Consider the following 15,461-nt stretch of genomic DNA (forward strand, 5'->3'; position numbering starts at 1 on the left):
GTGCCACCTGCCGTCCCTCAAGCCGCTGGGCCTCAACATCATGCTGAACCTCTGCAACGCCAGCGTCACCCAGCAACTCTGTCGCTTCTCAGACCACCTGTCCAACCTGGCTCTGCAGGAGAGCCACGGCACCGTGCTGCCCGTCTACGTCCCCTGGGGGCTCTGCGAACTCTCCAGGCTCATAGGTGAGCATGGAATGATGGAGTTGTTTAGGTGGTTTATAGCAAGCAGTTTTATAGTGTGGCCCGGTTTTTCCTTAGGCCATATAAGAACACAGCCATCAGACCGATCTTATTCAGATGTTTCAGAGGGAAAACCTGATCTGAATGAAGCATGAATTATGAATTAAGTTTTACCCGAAAAGAATGTCCATCCTTTCTAGTAAACGTCTGAGCACTATAGGATAAGATCTACTCCTCACATGGTTTTAATGATAAAGTAAGGCCTTGAGTTGTTGCTATCTTTTATTTTATTGGAAATTTATGAAAATTGCAATATGGACTACTGCAATATCCAAATCGCAGGAGGCACAATATTTGTTAAAGGCGAATTATGTGTCAAATACCATTCTGAATTAAGTATTGTGGTGCTGCAGGGATGTTTCGGCCTAGAAATCATATTCTTAAGACTTTTTTGTTCTTTGTTTGGTACAGATTCTCGCAAAAAATAAATAAATAGATTTACATCATTTTAAATGTTTTAATATCAACTGAAGTGTGTGTGTGTGTGTGTGTGTGTGTGTGTGTGTGTGTGTGTGTGTGTGTCAGGGTTCACTCCTGGTGCGCGGGAGTTGTTTAAACAGGAGAACCACTTGGCTCTGTACCAGCTTCCAACAGGAGAGAAGACTAAGGAGTTCACTTCCCGCCGCCTTCATTACTTCACCAAACGCCAGCCTCCCATCTCCCACCTTATCTCCCTGTTTGTACAAGACTCCTCCTCCAGTGAGTCCAGACAAAATTCTGCCTATCTGTCATTCTGTCCACTGGTCTGTTTTGTGTAATTTAATTACAGTTTTTACTGAAATAATAAGAGTTCACTCTTTTTTTCATAAATGTTGCATTTTGATGTGTTAATTGTCCTTTCCCTTTCTCTCGAGTAAGTTAAAAAGAGAATACGTTTTTTGTTTTAATGCTAATGTTACTCACTCTTCTGACCTTTCTGTTGCAGATAACGTCCAGATGCTGTCGCATGGCTCGGCCGACCTTATCCTGGAGGCCTGCACTGACTTCTGGGATGGAACTGATATATACCCCCTCTCAGGCTCAGACAGGTGCAGTTTCTCTCACACTGATCATTTTCACTTTTCTGTAAATCTTCAGTCAAACATAAAGTATCCAAGAATTCACAATATTAATTACAAGCCGATATCACACATATTTCTTGCCTTCTTTTTCTAGTCTTTAGTTTGATTGTCCCTTCTCCTGTTACAGAAAGAAGGTTCTGGACTTCTACCAGCGTGCCTGTCTGTCAGGTTACTGCTCAGCATTTGCCTACAAACCCATGCAAGTATCCTTGTCCAACCAACTGAATGGGAAGTGTGTGGAGCTGGCCCCCGGTCCCTGCCTCTTCTCCGGGGTGGAGCTGCCCTCCACCACCCCCATCAAACACAACTCTTGCAGGAACAGCTGGAGCTCTGACGGTACAAGTTATTGACCAAGACTTATAGTTAAAGTAATGAAACAACTTTTCTCATTGTCCTGTCTCTCCCCTTCATGTCTACAGAGGGTATAGGTGAAGGTGTGGAGCGTGAGGACTGTGTTCAGGCCCTCAGTGGACAGATCTTCATGGGCATGGTATCGTCCCAGTTCCAGGCGAGGCTGGACACAGTCCGGCTCATCGATGCCCTCGTCACCGCTTGTATCCGGTTTGTTTACTTTTCCATGGAAGATGAGCTCCGCAGCAAGGTGAACACACGAGCTCATATAAACATTCAACAGTATCTCGCTGGGTAGTTTGGCCAATTTTATTTGTGATACTCGTTCCTCAGGACATGAAATGGCCCTTGAATCTTTTGTCTCTTTATGTCTCTGCTGAGATCACAATGTCCCAGCATGCAACTGTTTCCAATCCACAGTTGTTGACACAGCAAGGGCACCTTCTTAATTCTTAACAGTATAACAGTAATTGCTACAAAAAAGTACCATAGTTGTTAACAGTAGAACTGTATCTTAGTAAAAAAAAATGCTAACATACATATACATTGCAGTATACTAAAAAGTCTAAAGAACTCCTTATCGGTAGCACACATTAAGTGAAAATAATGAAAAATATGTACATGAAGAACATGTACAAAAAAACAGAAGATATATGTGTTGGATGTCACAAGCAGTGTACTGTCCATCACTCATGCGTTCTTGGGTTTTGTGGCTTTTGTTGTGTCTCTGCAGGTCTTTGCAGAGAAGATGGGTTTAGAGACAGGCTGGAACTGTCACATCTCTTTGACTCCAAACGGAGAAAGTCCCTGTGATGGAGCTCCATCCAGCCCCAGTCAGGGCTCCCTACATGAAGACCTAAACCAAGGTACAAACCGTGTTTGTACAATCTAATATTTATTATTTACAATGGGGATGCACGACATGACTGTTTCTGCTGACTGCAGGTTCCACTTGCTATCCATGGGTATGGATTTTGAAGGTTACTGTTTATAGTATTCTCAGGACTTAAATGCTTAAATTGGACCTCCACTGACAGTACACATCACAGTGATAACAGGTGTTGGGGAGTACGACTGCATATTTGAAAAAAATTGCATTTTGTGAAGATTACAAGTTTGAAAATGAAAATAATATGGGGGTTAGAAAGAAGAGAGTTTACCAGACGTCTGTATCCCGCTCATCTCAGCCACTGCAGGCTTCACTAGCTGCAACTAGCATAACGCATGTTTGTTAACACTCTGTGTTTTACGACTTCCTAATATAGTATTTTGTTTGTTCCTCAAATACTTATAAATTGTGGAACCTTTTGAGAGTATCGCAGACTTTAGACGGCTCTCTTCATATGTGACAGATTCCCGGGATGAAGCAGAAGGTCCCCTGCTACTAGAGGAGGAAGCCCACTCTGACCTGGCCAGCTTCCAGCCCACAGACAGCGACGTGCCCAGCTTTCTGGAGGACTGTAACAGGGTAACGATACCTTTTTATAAAAAGACAATGAAGCTCTTGCTCAGTTCTCTCTACAATAGAGGAAGTATACATTTCAGTTTAACAATACAGACTGATTTTCTTTGTCCTTTGCTTTCTGAACCAGCAGAAGATGGTGTATTGCTTTAAGTGGATTATCTGTATGTGTGGATCATAATTCTTTTTTAAAGAACCTAAATTAGTGACATTTAGTCTTTGTTTTTTTTGCTCTTTCTCAGGCCAAGCTACCTCGAGGTATCCACCAGGTTCGTCCTCATTTGAAGAACATTGATAATGTGCCTCTTTTGGTGCCACTCTTCACTGACTGCACCCCTGACAGTGAGTCTTCTTTGTGTGTTTTATATACTTATGCGTAATTCCTTTTTGTTTTGTACACTCTTTGTCATACTTTTCCCAAAGTGTCCTCTTTCCCCATTGTCTTCATCTGCCCCTCAAGATCTGATATGTATTTCACAGATTCTAATGAAAAGTAATGATTGCAATGACAACAAATAAGGCCTATTTCATTCAAAGACATGATGTTCTGAATGAATGCCTCTGTCCTAGATATACTCTTTACACTTTGTAGTACTAATGACACAAATGTTTCTTTTCTTCACAGCCATGTGTGAGATGATAAAGATCATGCAGGAGAACAGGGAGGTTACATGCTGTCTAGGAAGCTCCGCCAATTTCCGCAACAGCCGTCTGTTTCTACAGAGTAACCTCAGGTATACACATTAATGTAGGACATCCTTAAACATTTTTCTTGTATTTTCTTATCTATTATTGATTGATTGGAACTGCATAGATAAAGTAGGGACACAGGATTCGGGGGAAATGCCGTGCTGATAAACTCAGGCTCTGAACTTCCCATGCAGGCCAGCCATCCAACTCTGTGTAGGTCGACTGGATGGAAAAACCTTGCCTAAGCTTTTGACGGGCTTCTCTGTGATGGTTGGGATGACTGTTCCTGCGATGTTAACCGGAACTTGTCTTCCACCTTCCCTTTCCTCAGCACCATAGATCTTGATTTGGCTGGTTTCAATCTCATCAGGGCTCTCCATCAGCCTTTCAAGCCCCTGCAGAATCCACCAGTAGCCTGGGACTGAATCTGTGGTGACTGTAAGGTCATCCATGAATGCGCTGATGGTGGTTGTCGTTGAGTGGACTTCGTTCTGGGCCCTCTGCACTCTAGTTCAGCAGAATTAGTGAGCATGTTCATGGCTCGGGAGAACAGCGTCAGAGATAGTGCACCCTGTGTTGATGCCGATCTCCACCTCGTGCCAGCTTGATATAATTGCTCCTGAAGATACCGTCATCCTGAAATTGCTGTAGTAATCAGTGATGAGGTCTCTGATTCTGCTGGAGACGTGATGTTTAGAAGTGTGAGCTGCACCAGCTTGTGTGAAATGGAGCCATATGCGTTTGCCAGGTTGAGCCACAGCACTGACAGGTTGCCCTCGTTTTCTCTGGCCTCTCTGAGCTGTGTCGCCACACTGGTGTGCTCCAGACAACCTGGCATCCCTGATATGCCACCCTTCTGAACTGATGGGTGGATGTAAGTGTTCTTGGCCAGATAGGTGCACAGCCAATTGGAAACGGTGCTGAAGAAGATCTTAGCCTCGACACACAGCAGGAGACTTCAGACTTCAGTCTTCAGAAGACTCGCAGGATCTTCCACAGATGCTGCAGGAGTTTGGGACAGTTCTTGTACACTTTGTATGAGGAGTTGCTTGGTCCTGGAGCAGAGCTTGCTCTTGCTTTGCAAAGGCAAAGGGGTTGTTGATAAAGGTAGGATGTTTTCGGGCCCTTCCGCACCGATGCCACTCAGCCCGACGGAGGATCCTGATCGTCTCTCGGAGGAAGCACGCCAGCTGAAGCACGCCAGCTGAATCAAGCCAACGCTTTCCTCTTCTCCTGCCTCCTTGAACTGGGACTTCAGCGCTTTCATCTCCTGCCTGATGTTGTGGATCCTCACCGCTCTTTGGTTTCACTGGAGCTTTTTTTCCTCCTCTTCTCCGAACCGTTCAGCTGCGATGCTGACGATTCTGGTTGTCATGGATTTCAGCTTCCGATCGGCTCTTCTGAAAACACCCAGCTGTGAGCACTTTGGAGGCGCAGCTTTTTTTCTGCTAAAACGCCTTGGTTGAATCTGGTTTCTAGGATACGGAATACCCACGGAAGTAAAAATGTTGGCACAAGGTAGAGTAGGCTACTTGCTCTGGAAGAAGAAAAGGATGAAACGCGTTGAGATTATTTGTTTAGGTTTCAATATATCCTAATATGATGGACTGAGTGGCTCACACAATGAAGAATGACATTCAAAAAGTTCACACGGCAACATCTCCTTTAAGAATCCAGTGTCCCTGTTTTGGATAATCCACAGAACAGGGTCTGTGGATTATGAACAGTGTCCAGTGCAGATCCACACTCTCTTTAGCAAAAGTTCTAGATCCCAGTCTATTTAGACTTCTTCTACAAATTCTGATTTTTCAAACAAAAACATGCAAGTCAGTAAATGAGTGCTGAGGTTCCTCGGCTTGTAGCCAGAATCACAAGTCCACTTTCTCTCTTTTTGTCAGCATTGCTTTATATCATTTGTTAGAGATGTTGCTTTTGAAAACTTGAATTGGCATTTTTCAGTACAAAGATATCTCAAAACCTTCACTCTCCTCCCTCCGCAGCATCGCTCTGGACCCTCTGTACCCCTCACAGTGTTCGTGGGAGACGTTCGGCTATGCCACCGGAGGATTTAACGACAGAGACGCTGAAGGTCTGTCTCCTCTGAGGCTCTCCGGACAGCTCAACAGTCTGGGCTGCTCTGTCACCTTCCATCAGGGAGAGAGCGTCAGCATGGTCAAGCTCATAGAGCAGGTTAGACACACCAGCACTCGCACACTGTGAGTCAGAGAGAGGAATCAAACGTATTAATGAATGTCTTTGGGTTAATCTGTTCCAGGCACGACACACAACCTATGGCATCCGCAAGTGCTTCCTTTTCCTGCTGCAGTGTCAGCTCAGTCTTGTCATCATCCAGGTGAGACAGGAGACCTCACAACTTCATATGGATGTTTACGCTGCGCCAGGATTGCTTTTTATCTAAATGCATGTCATTTACATACATTTATGATATTGAATAGATAAATGACGTGCCCTGCTGTTTTTCTGCAGTTCTTAGCCTGTCTGGCTCAGCTTCCTCCTCCCATGAACACCACTGACATCCTCTGGCTGTCCTGCTTCAGCTGCCCACTGCTAAGGTACACACATACTGTACATACTTATAATACAGTGTTATTTTGCTGTATGATGTCATGCTAATGGTCCGTTTGTGTTGTGTTGACAGTGTGTCATTTTTGGGGAAGCCACCAGACAGCTCAGTCATGACCGTTGCCACAGGGAAGAACCTCGATGCAATTCCAAGGAAGGTAGGATCACGTATCTCCTGCTGATGCTTCAGTTACTGGATTTTCTACTGCTAAAGCTTTGACAAACATACTTTCATACTATTCAACAGTGTGTTACTGTACATACTGTATAGTGATACGCTTTCCTAATAATACTAATGATCAATAGCCCAGACAACAAGCAGTTTACTGCGTATACATCCATTCTACCTCATTAGATGTCTTGTTTTGAATGCTGTGTTAATTTAACATATTTGTTAACTTCATTTACTATACAAATTCTTAATATTTTAAAAATTAAATATGTTTATGGTTTATTACAATATAAAAATGTATTTATTGTTAATTATTATTATTATTATTTCCCCTAATACTAATACCTAATACATATTGATGTTATGTCTCTTAACATGTTTTTTTTAATACTGCCAAATTTCATATAGTATGTATTTCTTTGCACCGCTACCGGAGTGCATTATACTGAAAGGTGTTTCTAATGTTTGGTCCACTTATGTGCTGGGCAGAAATAGGAAACTGCTTTAATATGATGCCGTCCAATACAACACCAATACTAATTACAATCCTACCTGAAAGTGTCAATAAAACATTCTAAGAGTATTTATGGCAAAGCTTTTGTACTGGATTCCATTAGATTGTACAGACGTATCTAATAGAAAGGCAATGAAGTGGCGATAATGATAACAAAATGGTAATATTCTGGCTTTACTTGATTTATGTGACACCTCTGGAGATAGACCTGTTTCCCTCACATTTTGACATCATACTGTGACTAACAACATGAGTTATGGCTGTGTTCCGTTTAGGTGTGCAGGTATTATGCATGAGTGCTCACTGGCTTTGCTTACTGGGACACCTAATGGAACAAACCATTGCTAATGCTTTCAGTAACACCTGTGATTTTCCTACTGTGACAAGTCAAAATGTCTACACGCAACACTACTCAGTGTAAAGTGCAGTCTGTCAATGATTCTGACCCGCTCATGACTCATGATGTCGTACTCTTTGACCAGACCCAGAACTACTTCCTTGGCTGTTTCCTGTTGAAGTTTGGCCTGACAGTGTGTGCCTACCTGTTGGCCTTTGGCTTCACCTTGCATGAGTTGTGCCTCAAAAGTAGCAACTCCACCTTAGCTGACAACACCACTGTCAACTGTCTTTATATCCTCACAGCCAGGTAGGAAAAGCAGTGTCGTTGTTATAAGGCCACCACTTGTTCCATTCATAGGCCCATTTGTTGACAGCAATTTCATGGTATCACAATTAATTGCAGGATGATTTGATGCTGAAAATGATAGAATGGTTGTGTACAGCTCACTGTTTTTCTGTGTGACTGCAGCTCTTTAGTCGACGCTCCTCACTGGTTCAGTGAGCTGTCAAATGGCTTGCTGCTGACTCAGAAGGTCATGGCAGGGTTCCTCGTCTTACACACAGGTAGAGTAAAACAATATTCTTATATAAGCAGCATAACTGATGTTCAAAGACATCCATGTTTTTAACATTATTTAAATTGCTCCCTTTCTTCTGTTTCCCCAGTGGTGATCTCGCTCAGCTATGTCCACCGCTCTCAACCTTTGTGGAGAAAGAGTCCCTTCAGCAATACCTGGTGGTGTCTCACTGTACCTGTGGTGTAAGTGATCCTCTTTAGATAGATGCTGTCTGAACTGTTTTACTCTATTGGTCACTTGTATGCTAGACTTAGATCTTATCTGTGTGTGTATATCATATGATTTAGATTGCTTAAACATCCCTTTCACATGTTTCTCATTTAAGGAGCTCAAAACTGTTTTTATCATCTTAGGTTCCCACTGATTACCTGTTGTCTCCAGCTGTGCTGTGTTGCATATCTCTTACTTGTTGTACTAAGCCTGCACTCAGACTAAGCTGGTTTTATACATTTTGTACACAATATTTATTTCCTGCCTGTTGGTCCAGGGAGAGAGATGCTCCTCCTGACGTTAAAGTTTTTGTTTGAGGATTTGAGGCTATTGGGCTGTACAGAATATACAGTATAAATATAATTGACTTGACATATACTTGATGCAATGGGTTACCAACAGTCCTGCCGTCACTGTAGATAAGTACAACAGGCTTTGATTTATAGTTTTGTGTTGGATTTCACCTGTTGGCCCCCCCACAACACAAGACTGATGTATTATATGTGATTAGGACATATCATGCTTTAATTATATTCTGCACAGTAACTGTGTTTACATTCACTTTGAGATATAGGGTGACGTACTTATAGAACTGGAGTTACATCCAGTGACTTGTCTTTTGTCATTACTGAATACGAGACTACTGCCATGCAGTCGCTGTTTCTCTGTGGATTCATTCAGGTGGCTGGTGAGAAAAGGAGATGTGTTTCACTAGATCTAGAACCTTTCTTTAAGTTGCTCCATGTTGTCTTCACTCAACAATTTCTACCAGCATCAGAAACTTGTAGGAGAAAAGTCAAGCAGGCAAGCTCCCCACAGCCACACTTTGAGCCACAGCATGCAGTTACATTTTTGAGGAGCTACACATTAAAACACAGCTATGAATGTGCAGCCTCCTCATTATTGCAATAGGATCATTGTGTTGATGCAGCAGAGGTGCTGACACAGCTTCAAAAACTTGAAACTGGCTCAACCTTCTCCCCAAACTCAATGCAATATCATGTGCCAACACACTGCGTTTGCCAAACAAATATGTGCAAGTGGACATTCCTGCTATATTTGTCATTTGAACTGCATACGTCTACTGATTAGCTCATAGTCCTCAGAAGATAGGAGAAAAGGATTGTCACCATGATAACTACACAGAGTTGTAAAATCCTGTCTCATAGTTGCTGTATTAAGTTTAATGAAATTGACTATATACTTGTCCTTCAGTCTGCTCAGCCAGATCGTTCAGGCCACAGTGGATTACCAGTTATGGCGCGACAGGGGCAGCCTCCTGACCTTTAAACTGGGAGACATCCCCCTGCTGGCCTGGCTGCTGGCCTCTCTGTCCCCGCTGCTGGTGGTGGTGGTCAACGAAGTGGTGAAGCTACACGAGATACGGTATGAAACCAGACACACAGGGAATTAAAACCATTGTTTGAACCCATTAACTCAATAACTTGGACTCATGGGACATTCTTGAGCAACAAATGTCAGAAAGAAGCAGGAAAGCAGTGTTCTGTGTGAATTATTCAGGATTAATTGGTAATCTGAGAAAATGCAACAGATTGTTTCCCTGTCTTGATCGTGGTCTCTGATTTGTCCCTTCTATCCATTTCAGGGTACGAGTTCGCTACCAGAAGAGACAGAAGCTTCAGTTTGAAACGAAGCTGGGGATGAACTCTCCCTTCTGAAGCGGTCCCTGTGTGAAAATTGGTGTTGTGACAATACTGGGAACCATTAGTTCTGGCAACCAGGGAAAAGCAGGGTGCAAACACTGCAGAACACTTCAGCCCAGCAGCACTGCATCCATCAGGTGGAGCAGATATCAACCAGTTGCTACATTAGGGGCTTTATGACACAAATGTCTAAACTCCTGGGTCTGTTTTTATTACAGTTGATATTCTGTTAGTTATCTGAAGGGCAGGGAAAAATCCAAAGCGTTCATTTTCATTTAATACAAAAAAGAGCCAAAAATAGGCAACCATTTATTGTCTGGTTTTAGTTTACGGCATGAGGAATGTTTTCTGAAGAGGTTTATGCTTTCTCACGATCACTTCTGTTCTTCATCTCTGAGAGACTCGTGTGCATGGTCGCTCTCATCTCCAGAAATGCCCCAAACAAAGGATGATTTAGTGAAGTTCATTTTAATGTTAATGAGACACATTGAACTGTGTCATATCATTCTACCACTTCATTCACAGGAAAAACACATAGGGCAGAAGGGTAACTGGTAACTCAAAGTGTTCACTATTAAATAAACCAATGTGTAGTTATGAAATAGATAATATGTAAATCAAACAACAGCATCTCCTTTTTAATATATTTATCCTAACAAATGCACATGCTACTTACCTAGCTGGCTAAATAGCTGCGCGGGTTGTGAGTTTTGAGCATCAATATGAAGCAACAATGTTAGCGGCAGCAGCTAACGCTAACTAGATAAATAAGTTACCTCGGCTGCATTTTGACTCTAAAGATGTTCGTCAGAATAAAACACAACTCTGTAGAGCAAAAAGACAGACAGTGTCTCTGTGGTGGCACAGCCAAACAGGAGTTCACAAATCACTGCTAACACTGGCTCTCCACTTTAATAATCTGAGCTCACTAGCTAACGCAGGTGGTTAGCCTGATAGCATGATCGTTCTTGTTAATCTAAGGCTCAAAAGCTAAAGAGGTTTAGTTTCTGTATAGCGTATTTATTTATTTACAGCAGCAGCCTCTGTCTGGTTGATTCACAGTTACTTTGACATTGTTTTGGCTGTAGCTAACAGAAGCTAAATTTGGTGTTGACTTTGCTAGTTTAAGAGGCAGGATGGTACGTGAAAGGTGAGAGGGCGGTGACAACACCCGTCATTAAAAGTGAGCGAATAAATAAATAGAACTTGACATGAAATAAGAATACTATTTGAATAAGAGCATTTCTATAGTGAAACAAAAATAATTTCCAATGAAACTTATTACAATACAAATAATAATTGGTTGTTTTTTTATTCATTTGCAAAGTGTTGGTTTATTTATATATTTTATACAATTTGTTCATATGATTATTTATTGCATACTGCCTTTTTATTTATTCGTTGAACACTTTGGGGCTCCGTATGTAACGAGGTGTTTGTGCACCTGAATTAGGGGTAAACTACCTCTGAAGAATGTGACAAAGAAACTTTTCTAAGTTTACTTTCTGTCATTCGGCCTTTTGAGCCACATTTAAATCCTCACTAATAACCTGCAAGACAACATTCCCTATTATTTAATTATGTTTTGCAACAAATGTTCCTTGTTGGTACTAAATTCCTGAGCTAAACCGAGCCTGTTGTAACACAATAAGGGCTGAAGATTACGGATTTAATTGGATCAATCTCGTTTTCTACACACGTATCTATATTTAAATATATACAGTATACACATTAATCTAACTGAAGAATGTGCCAGCATGGTCCTTTGAACCCACACAGCTGGCTGTGCAGTAACCTTAGCCAGTACTGAATACATAATGATTTTTATGAAAGGTGCTTCTTCTCATTCAGTTGCCTTTCTTCTCAGCGTGTCTGGCTGTTTCAGACACCTCGACAGGCAGGAGCTCAGGATACTGTTTGTTTTAAATGATAGAAAATTAATAATTAAGTAGATTTTATCGATTACCCCAGATTTAATATTTGATCTGCATCATATTTCAGAGATTTACATTTCTTTCCTGATCATCTTCAAGTGTCCCTGTGCTCAGGCCTTTCCCTTCCTACAGTTAATGTGAAGCAGCAGTAGCAGCAGCAGCAGCAGCAGCAACAGCAGCAGACGTCTGTATCACTGATGGTCTTTTTCAATCAGACCAGCCTTCTTTGTGGTGCTGTCATTATTTCAGATTCATAAACATGGTTTTAATATTGCTACTGTAAACAAGTGGGATGATGGCACTCATTGGTAAAACATTATGCCATGCGTTTACGTCACTCATAAAAACTGTCTTTATAAAAATATGGAACAATGAAAGTAATTTTTGTCAGTGCTGGATGAACCGCTAGGAGGTCCCAGGACAAGAATTGGCCAATTTATTTTTCAGAAAATGTATTGTATCCCGATATTTATATTAATATTGTGATATGAAGTTATATATACTGTAATATAGGTTATTTTTTCTGATTTTATTTATGTGGGAATCACATCTGATTACGTTACAATTTTTACTCCACTTCTAGAATAATTTCCTTTTGAAATAAATAATTGTGATAGAGGATTTTATCCACATTGTTCACATCCAATCCAAACTAATTTTCAGTCAATCAACTGACCACAGGCTGATGTACACAGAAGTTCTTAGAAGTTGGTGGTTCAGCCTTGATTTGTTGTCTAATTGTAGTTTTAATGTAAAGATGGCATCAAACATGATGAGGTCCTCAGTAGCTTTAATATCCTGGCTGCAGCTCTGTTTAACTTCTGCTCGCTTGTATCTGTGTGCTTGTTTGAGCTATTCCACTGATACAAATGCTGTTTTAAGTTCCACATTTCAAGTGGAGATGCATGTGAAGAGGTACAAGTAAATGGGTGCAAAAGCACAATTTGGTTTTACGGCACTACCTGTGATCACTTTCTGACTCGACAAAATAGCCAGCATGAAACTACTGAAGACTGTTTTAAGAAAACATCCCAACGCAAGAAAACATCCATGAGTTTATTTTTTATTGGCCCTGTTTCATACTTGTGTTTTATATCATGACACACATATGGACTATGCTGCATGAATACGATCCAGTGAATGCTCTGTCTTGATCAATGTACATGTAATCTATAGTTCTACTGTTATGTTCATTACACAAATGGACTCAGTCAAGCATGGACTTCAAACATTATGTTACCAGACCTCTGGTACAACGTGCATTATCACGCACAGGCTGGGCACTGATTCCTCTGTCGGTTGATTTTTAGGGTGGGGTGGGGGGCTGATGGACTATGATATAGTTGTTCACAAGATACACAAATGTATATTTTGTATTTTTTAAAGTGTCTATGTTCAGGAATTTTGAGAAATGTGTTTGTGTGTTGATTGTATCATGTTAATAAACACTCTCTTTTATTTAGAAGTTTGTTTTGTTGAAATATTGTTGCACACAACAATTCAGTACAGTGAGTAAAAAGAGGATGAGTTTCTTTTATTTATACAGGTAAAATCTCATTGAGACACAGGGTCTCATTCTCAAGAGAGACCTGATCAGATGGTAACAGAACCATACAAAGTTACAGACAGACACTAAACACAGAGGCAACAGTCAAATAAAACATTTAAATTGAAAGTGCAAAGTGTGTAGAATTAGCTATTGTAAGAACAAACACCGACAGATTATTTCTCCAGACGGAGTGATTGTAGCGCTTAGCTGTACTGTTTGTGTAAGTGGATATGTAGAAGGACAGCAGTCCAAGCATAGATGTGTAGATTAATTTGTACCAGTGCAGAGGTCTGCGCATTGATAGTGATGTCTAGTTGACTAAAGAGTAAAGTGTGCAATGGTGTGTGAGGGGTTTACAATTGGTTATGAACCTCAGAGCCCCATGATACACAGCGTCCAGCAGATGAAGGGAGTGAGCTGAGGCGTTCATGTACACAACATCCCTACAGTCCAAGAGCGGCAAACATGTGGCAGCTCCAAGCCATTTTCTACCACTGGTGGAGAAGCAGGCCTTGTTTCTAAAAAAGAAGCCCAGTTTTATTTTCAGTTTCCTTAAAAGATTGTCAATATGGTGTTTAAAGCAGAGGTTGTCATCAATAGTGATGCCTAAGTATTTGTAGGTGTTGACAATTCCAATGGGGGTACCCTGTGCAGACATGATGCAGGGAAGAACAGCTGGTACCCTTTTCTTATTGGAAAATAACATCACCTTTGTCTGCATTTAATACCAACCTGAGATGGAATAGGTGCGACTGAATAATGTTAAAATATTAATGTCTGCAGACTGCAGACGTTCAAATGCAACGGCAACAGTGCTTATACAACAGTATCGTCAGCATAAGGATGTATAGAGGCATCAATATTTTGACCCATATAATTTACATAAATTGTAAAAAAGGTGGGTCCTAAGACCGAACCTTGAGGAACACCTCTGGTGAAATCAAGAAAGCTGGAGGAGAGACCGCTGAATTGTACACATTGCTTACGATTTGAAAGGTAGTTTGAAAACCAACCAACAGTTTGGTCAGACAGGTAACTGATAACTTCTGGCATAAAATGCCATGGTCCACAGTATCAAATGCTTTGGATAAATCTATAAAAAGGGCAGTACAATAACTATTTGCGTCCATGCCTTAAACAATATCATTCACTACTTTCAAAGCAACCGTTAATGTACTGTGCTGCTTCCTAAAGCCCGACTGGAGAGGAGATGTTGTTCAAGCTTAAATATTCTTTGATTTGATCATTCACAAGTCTTTCAAGTACTTTAGCTAAAATAGATTATCAAATAAATGTATCAACTGGGTCAAATTCTCAAGTCTCAATACCAGAGACAAATTAGTGTTTTCATGAAGAGACTACAAATCAGAATATCTCGGCCTCTGCTGCACTCACTTTTACCCTTCTTCAAAAACAAAATCTGTCTCTTGTGAGGTCCCCAACTTTGAAGAAGTGTAATACATTTCTGGAGCACTTTTGATGCAGTGTCAAAGGTTTTCCCTCTACATTATGAGAGCTCTTAATAATACATTTAAAGAACTCTACACACACACAAATGTATTTTAATTTACATGTGTCAGCAGATTGGAGAACACGGTTTTAACTAAGAAAATGTGTAATGAATTAAATAATAATAATAATAATAATAATAATAATAATAATAATAATAATAATAATAATAATAAGAAAGCTACACAAAAGTATTAATATGACTATAATATTAAAGAACTCCAAGTTGTAAATATTTATGTTGAATAGACTACCTAACAATTTTTCAAGTTGAGTAATATTTATTGTTAAAATTGTTCAACATAATATTAAATGGGATTGATGATGTGATGTAATCCCTACAATGTATTTATAAATCTTAGGCCTATACATTTTAAATCTTGTTTTGTATTCATCTAACATATTTGTCACTTGTACTAATATGTATTTTTCTATCATCTCTTTTAAATGCAGAAAATTAGGAAATTGGCCGGATTATATTTCACTGTAATTTTACTTTATATGATAAAATGTGGTGTGATAACATTGATTGATTGATGGTAAAAAAAAACAAATAATGTAATAAATATTGATGTATGACTCGGATAAAACCAGGTGCGAGCG

At 40.5% G+C, this 15,461-nt stretch overlaps 1 protein-coding gene across 3 annotated transcripts in view; it reads left to right on the top strand.

Moving 5' to 3' along the window:
• tmem94 (transmembrane protein 94) overlaps positions 1-13,262 on the top strand; it is a 33,372-nt gene extending 20,110 nt beyond the window's left edge. For all 3 annotated transcript variants that reach the window (XM_029456279.1, XM_029456281.1, XM_029456278.1), the window contains 18 exons: positions 1-185; positions 768-941; positions 1,168-1,270; positions 1,431-1,639; positions 1,723-1,904; positions 2,388-2,520; positions 3,007-3,122; positions 3,359-3,458; positions 3,742-3,850; positions 5,807-5,996; positions 6,082-6,159; positions 6,294-6,379; positions 6,466-6,547; positions 7,558-7,721; positions 7,884-7,978; positions 8,081-8,174; positions 9,418-9,588; positions 9,809-13,262. The exon at positions 1-185 is cut by the window's left edge and continues 128 nt beyond it. In XM_029456279.1, coding sequence (XP_029312139.1) covers positions 1-185; positions 768-941; positions 1,168-1,270; positions 1,431-1,639; positions 1,723-1,904; positions 2,388-2,520; positions 3,007-3,122; positions 3,359-3,458; positions 3,742-3,850; positions 5,807-5,996; positions 6,082-6,159; positions 6,294-6,379; positions 6,466-6,547; positions 7,558-7,721; positions 7,884-7,978; positions 8,081-8,174; positions 9,418-9,588; positions 9,809-9,881 — 2,344 coding nt within the window. In that variant the 3' untranslated portion in view covers positions 9,882-13,262. The remainder of the gene's footprint in view (positions 186-767; positions 942-1,167; positions 1,271-1,430; positions 1,640-1,722; positions 1,905-2,387; positions 2,521-3,006; positions 3,123-3,358; positions 3,459-3,741; positions 3,851-5,806; positions 5,997-6,081; positions 6,160-6,293; positions 6,380-6,465; positions 6,548-7,557; positions 7,722-7,883; positions 7,979-8,080; positions 8,175-9,417; positions 9,589-9,808) is intronic.
• The last annotated feature ends 2,199 nt before the right edge of the window (positions 13,263-15,461 follow it).

This window comes from Cottoperca gobio, chromosome 19 (assembly GCF_900634415.1).
Source record: "Cottoperca gobio chromosome 19, fCotGob3.1, whole genome shotgun sequence".
NCBI classification, from domain to species: Eukaryota; Metazoa; Chordata; class Actinopteri; order Perciformes; family Bovichtidae; genus Cottoperca; species Cottoperca gobio.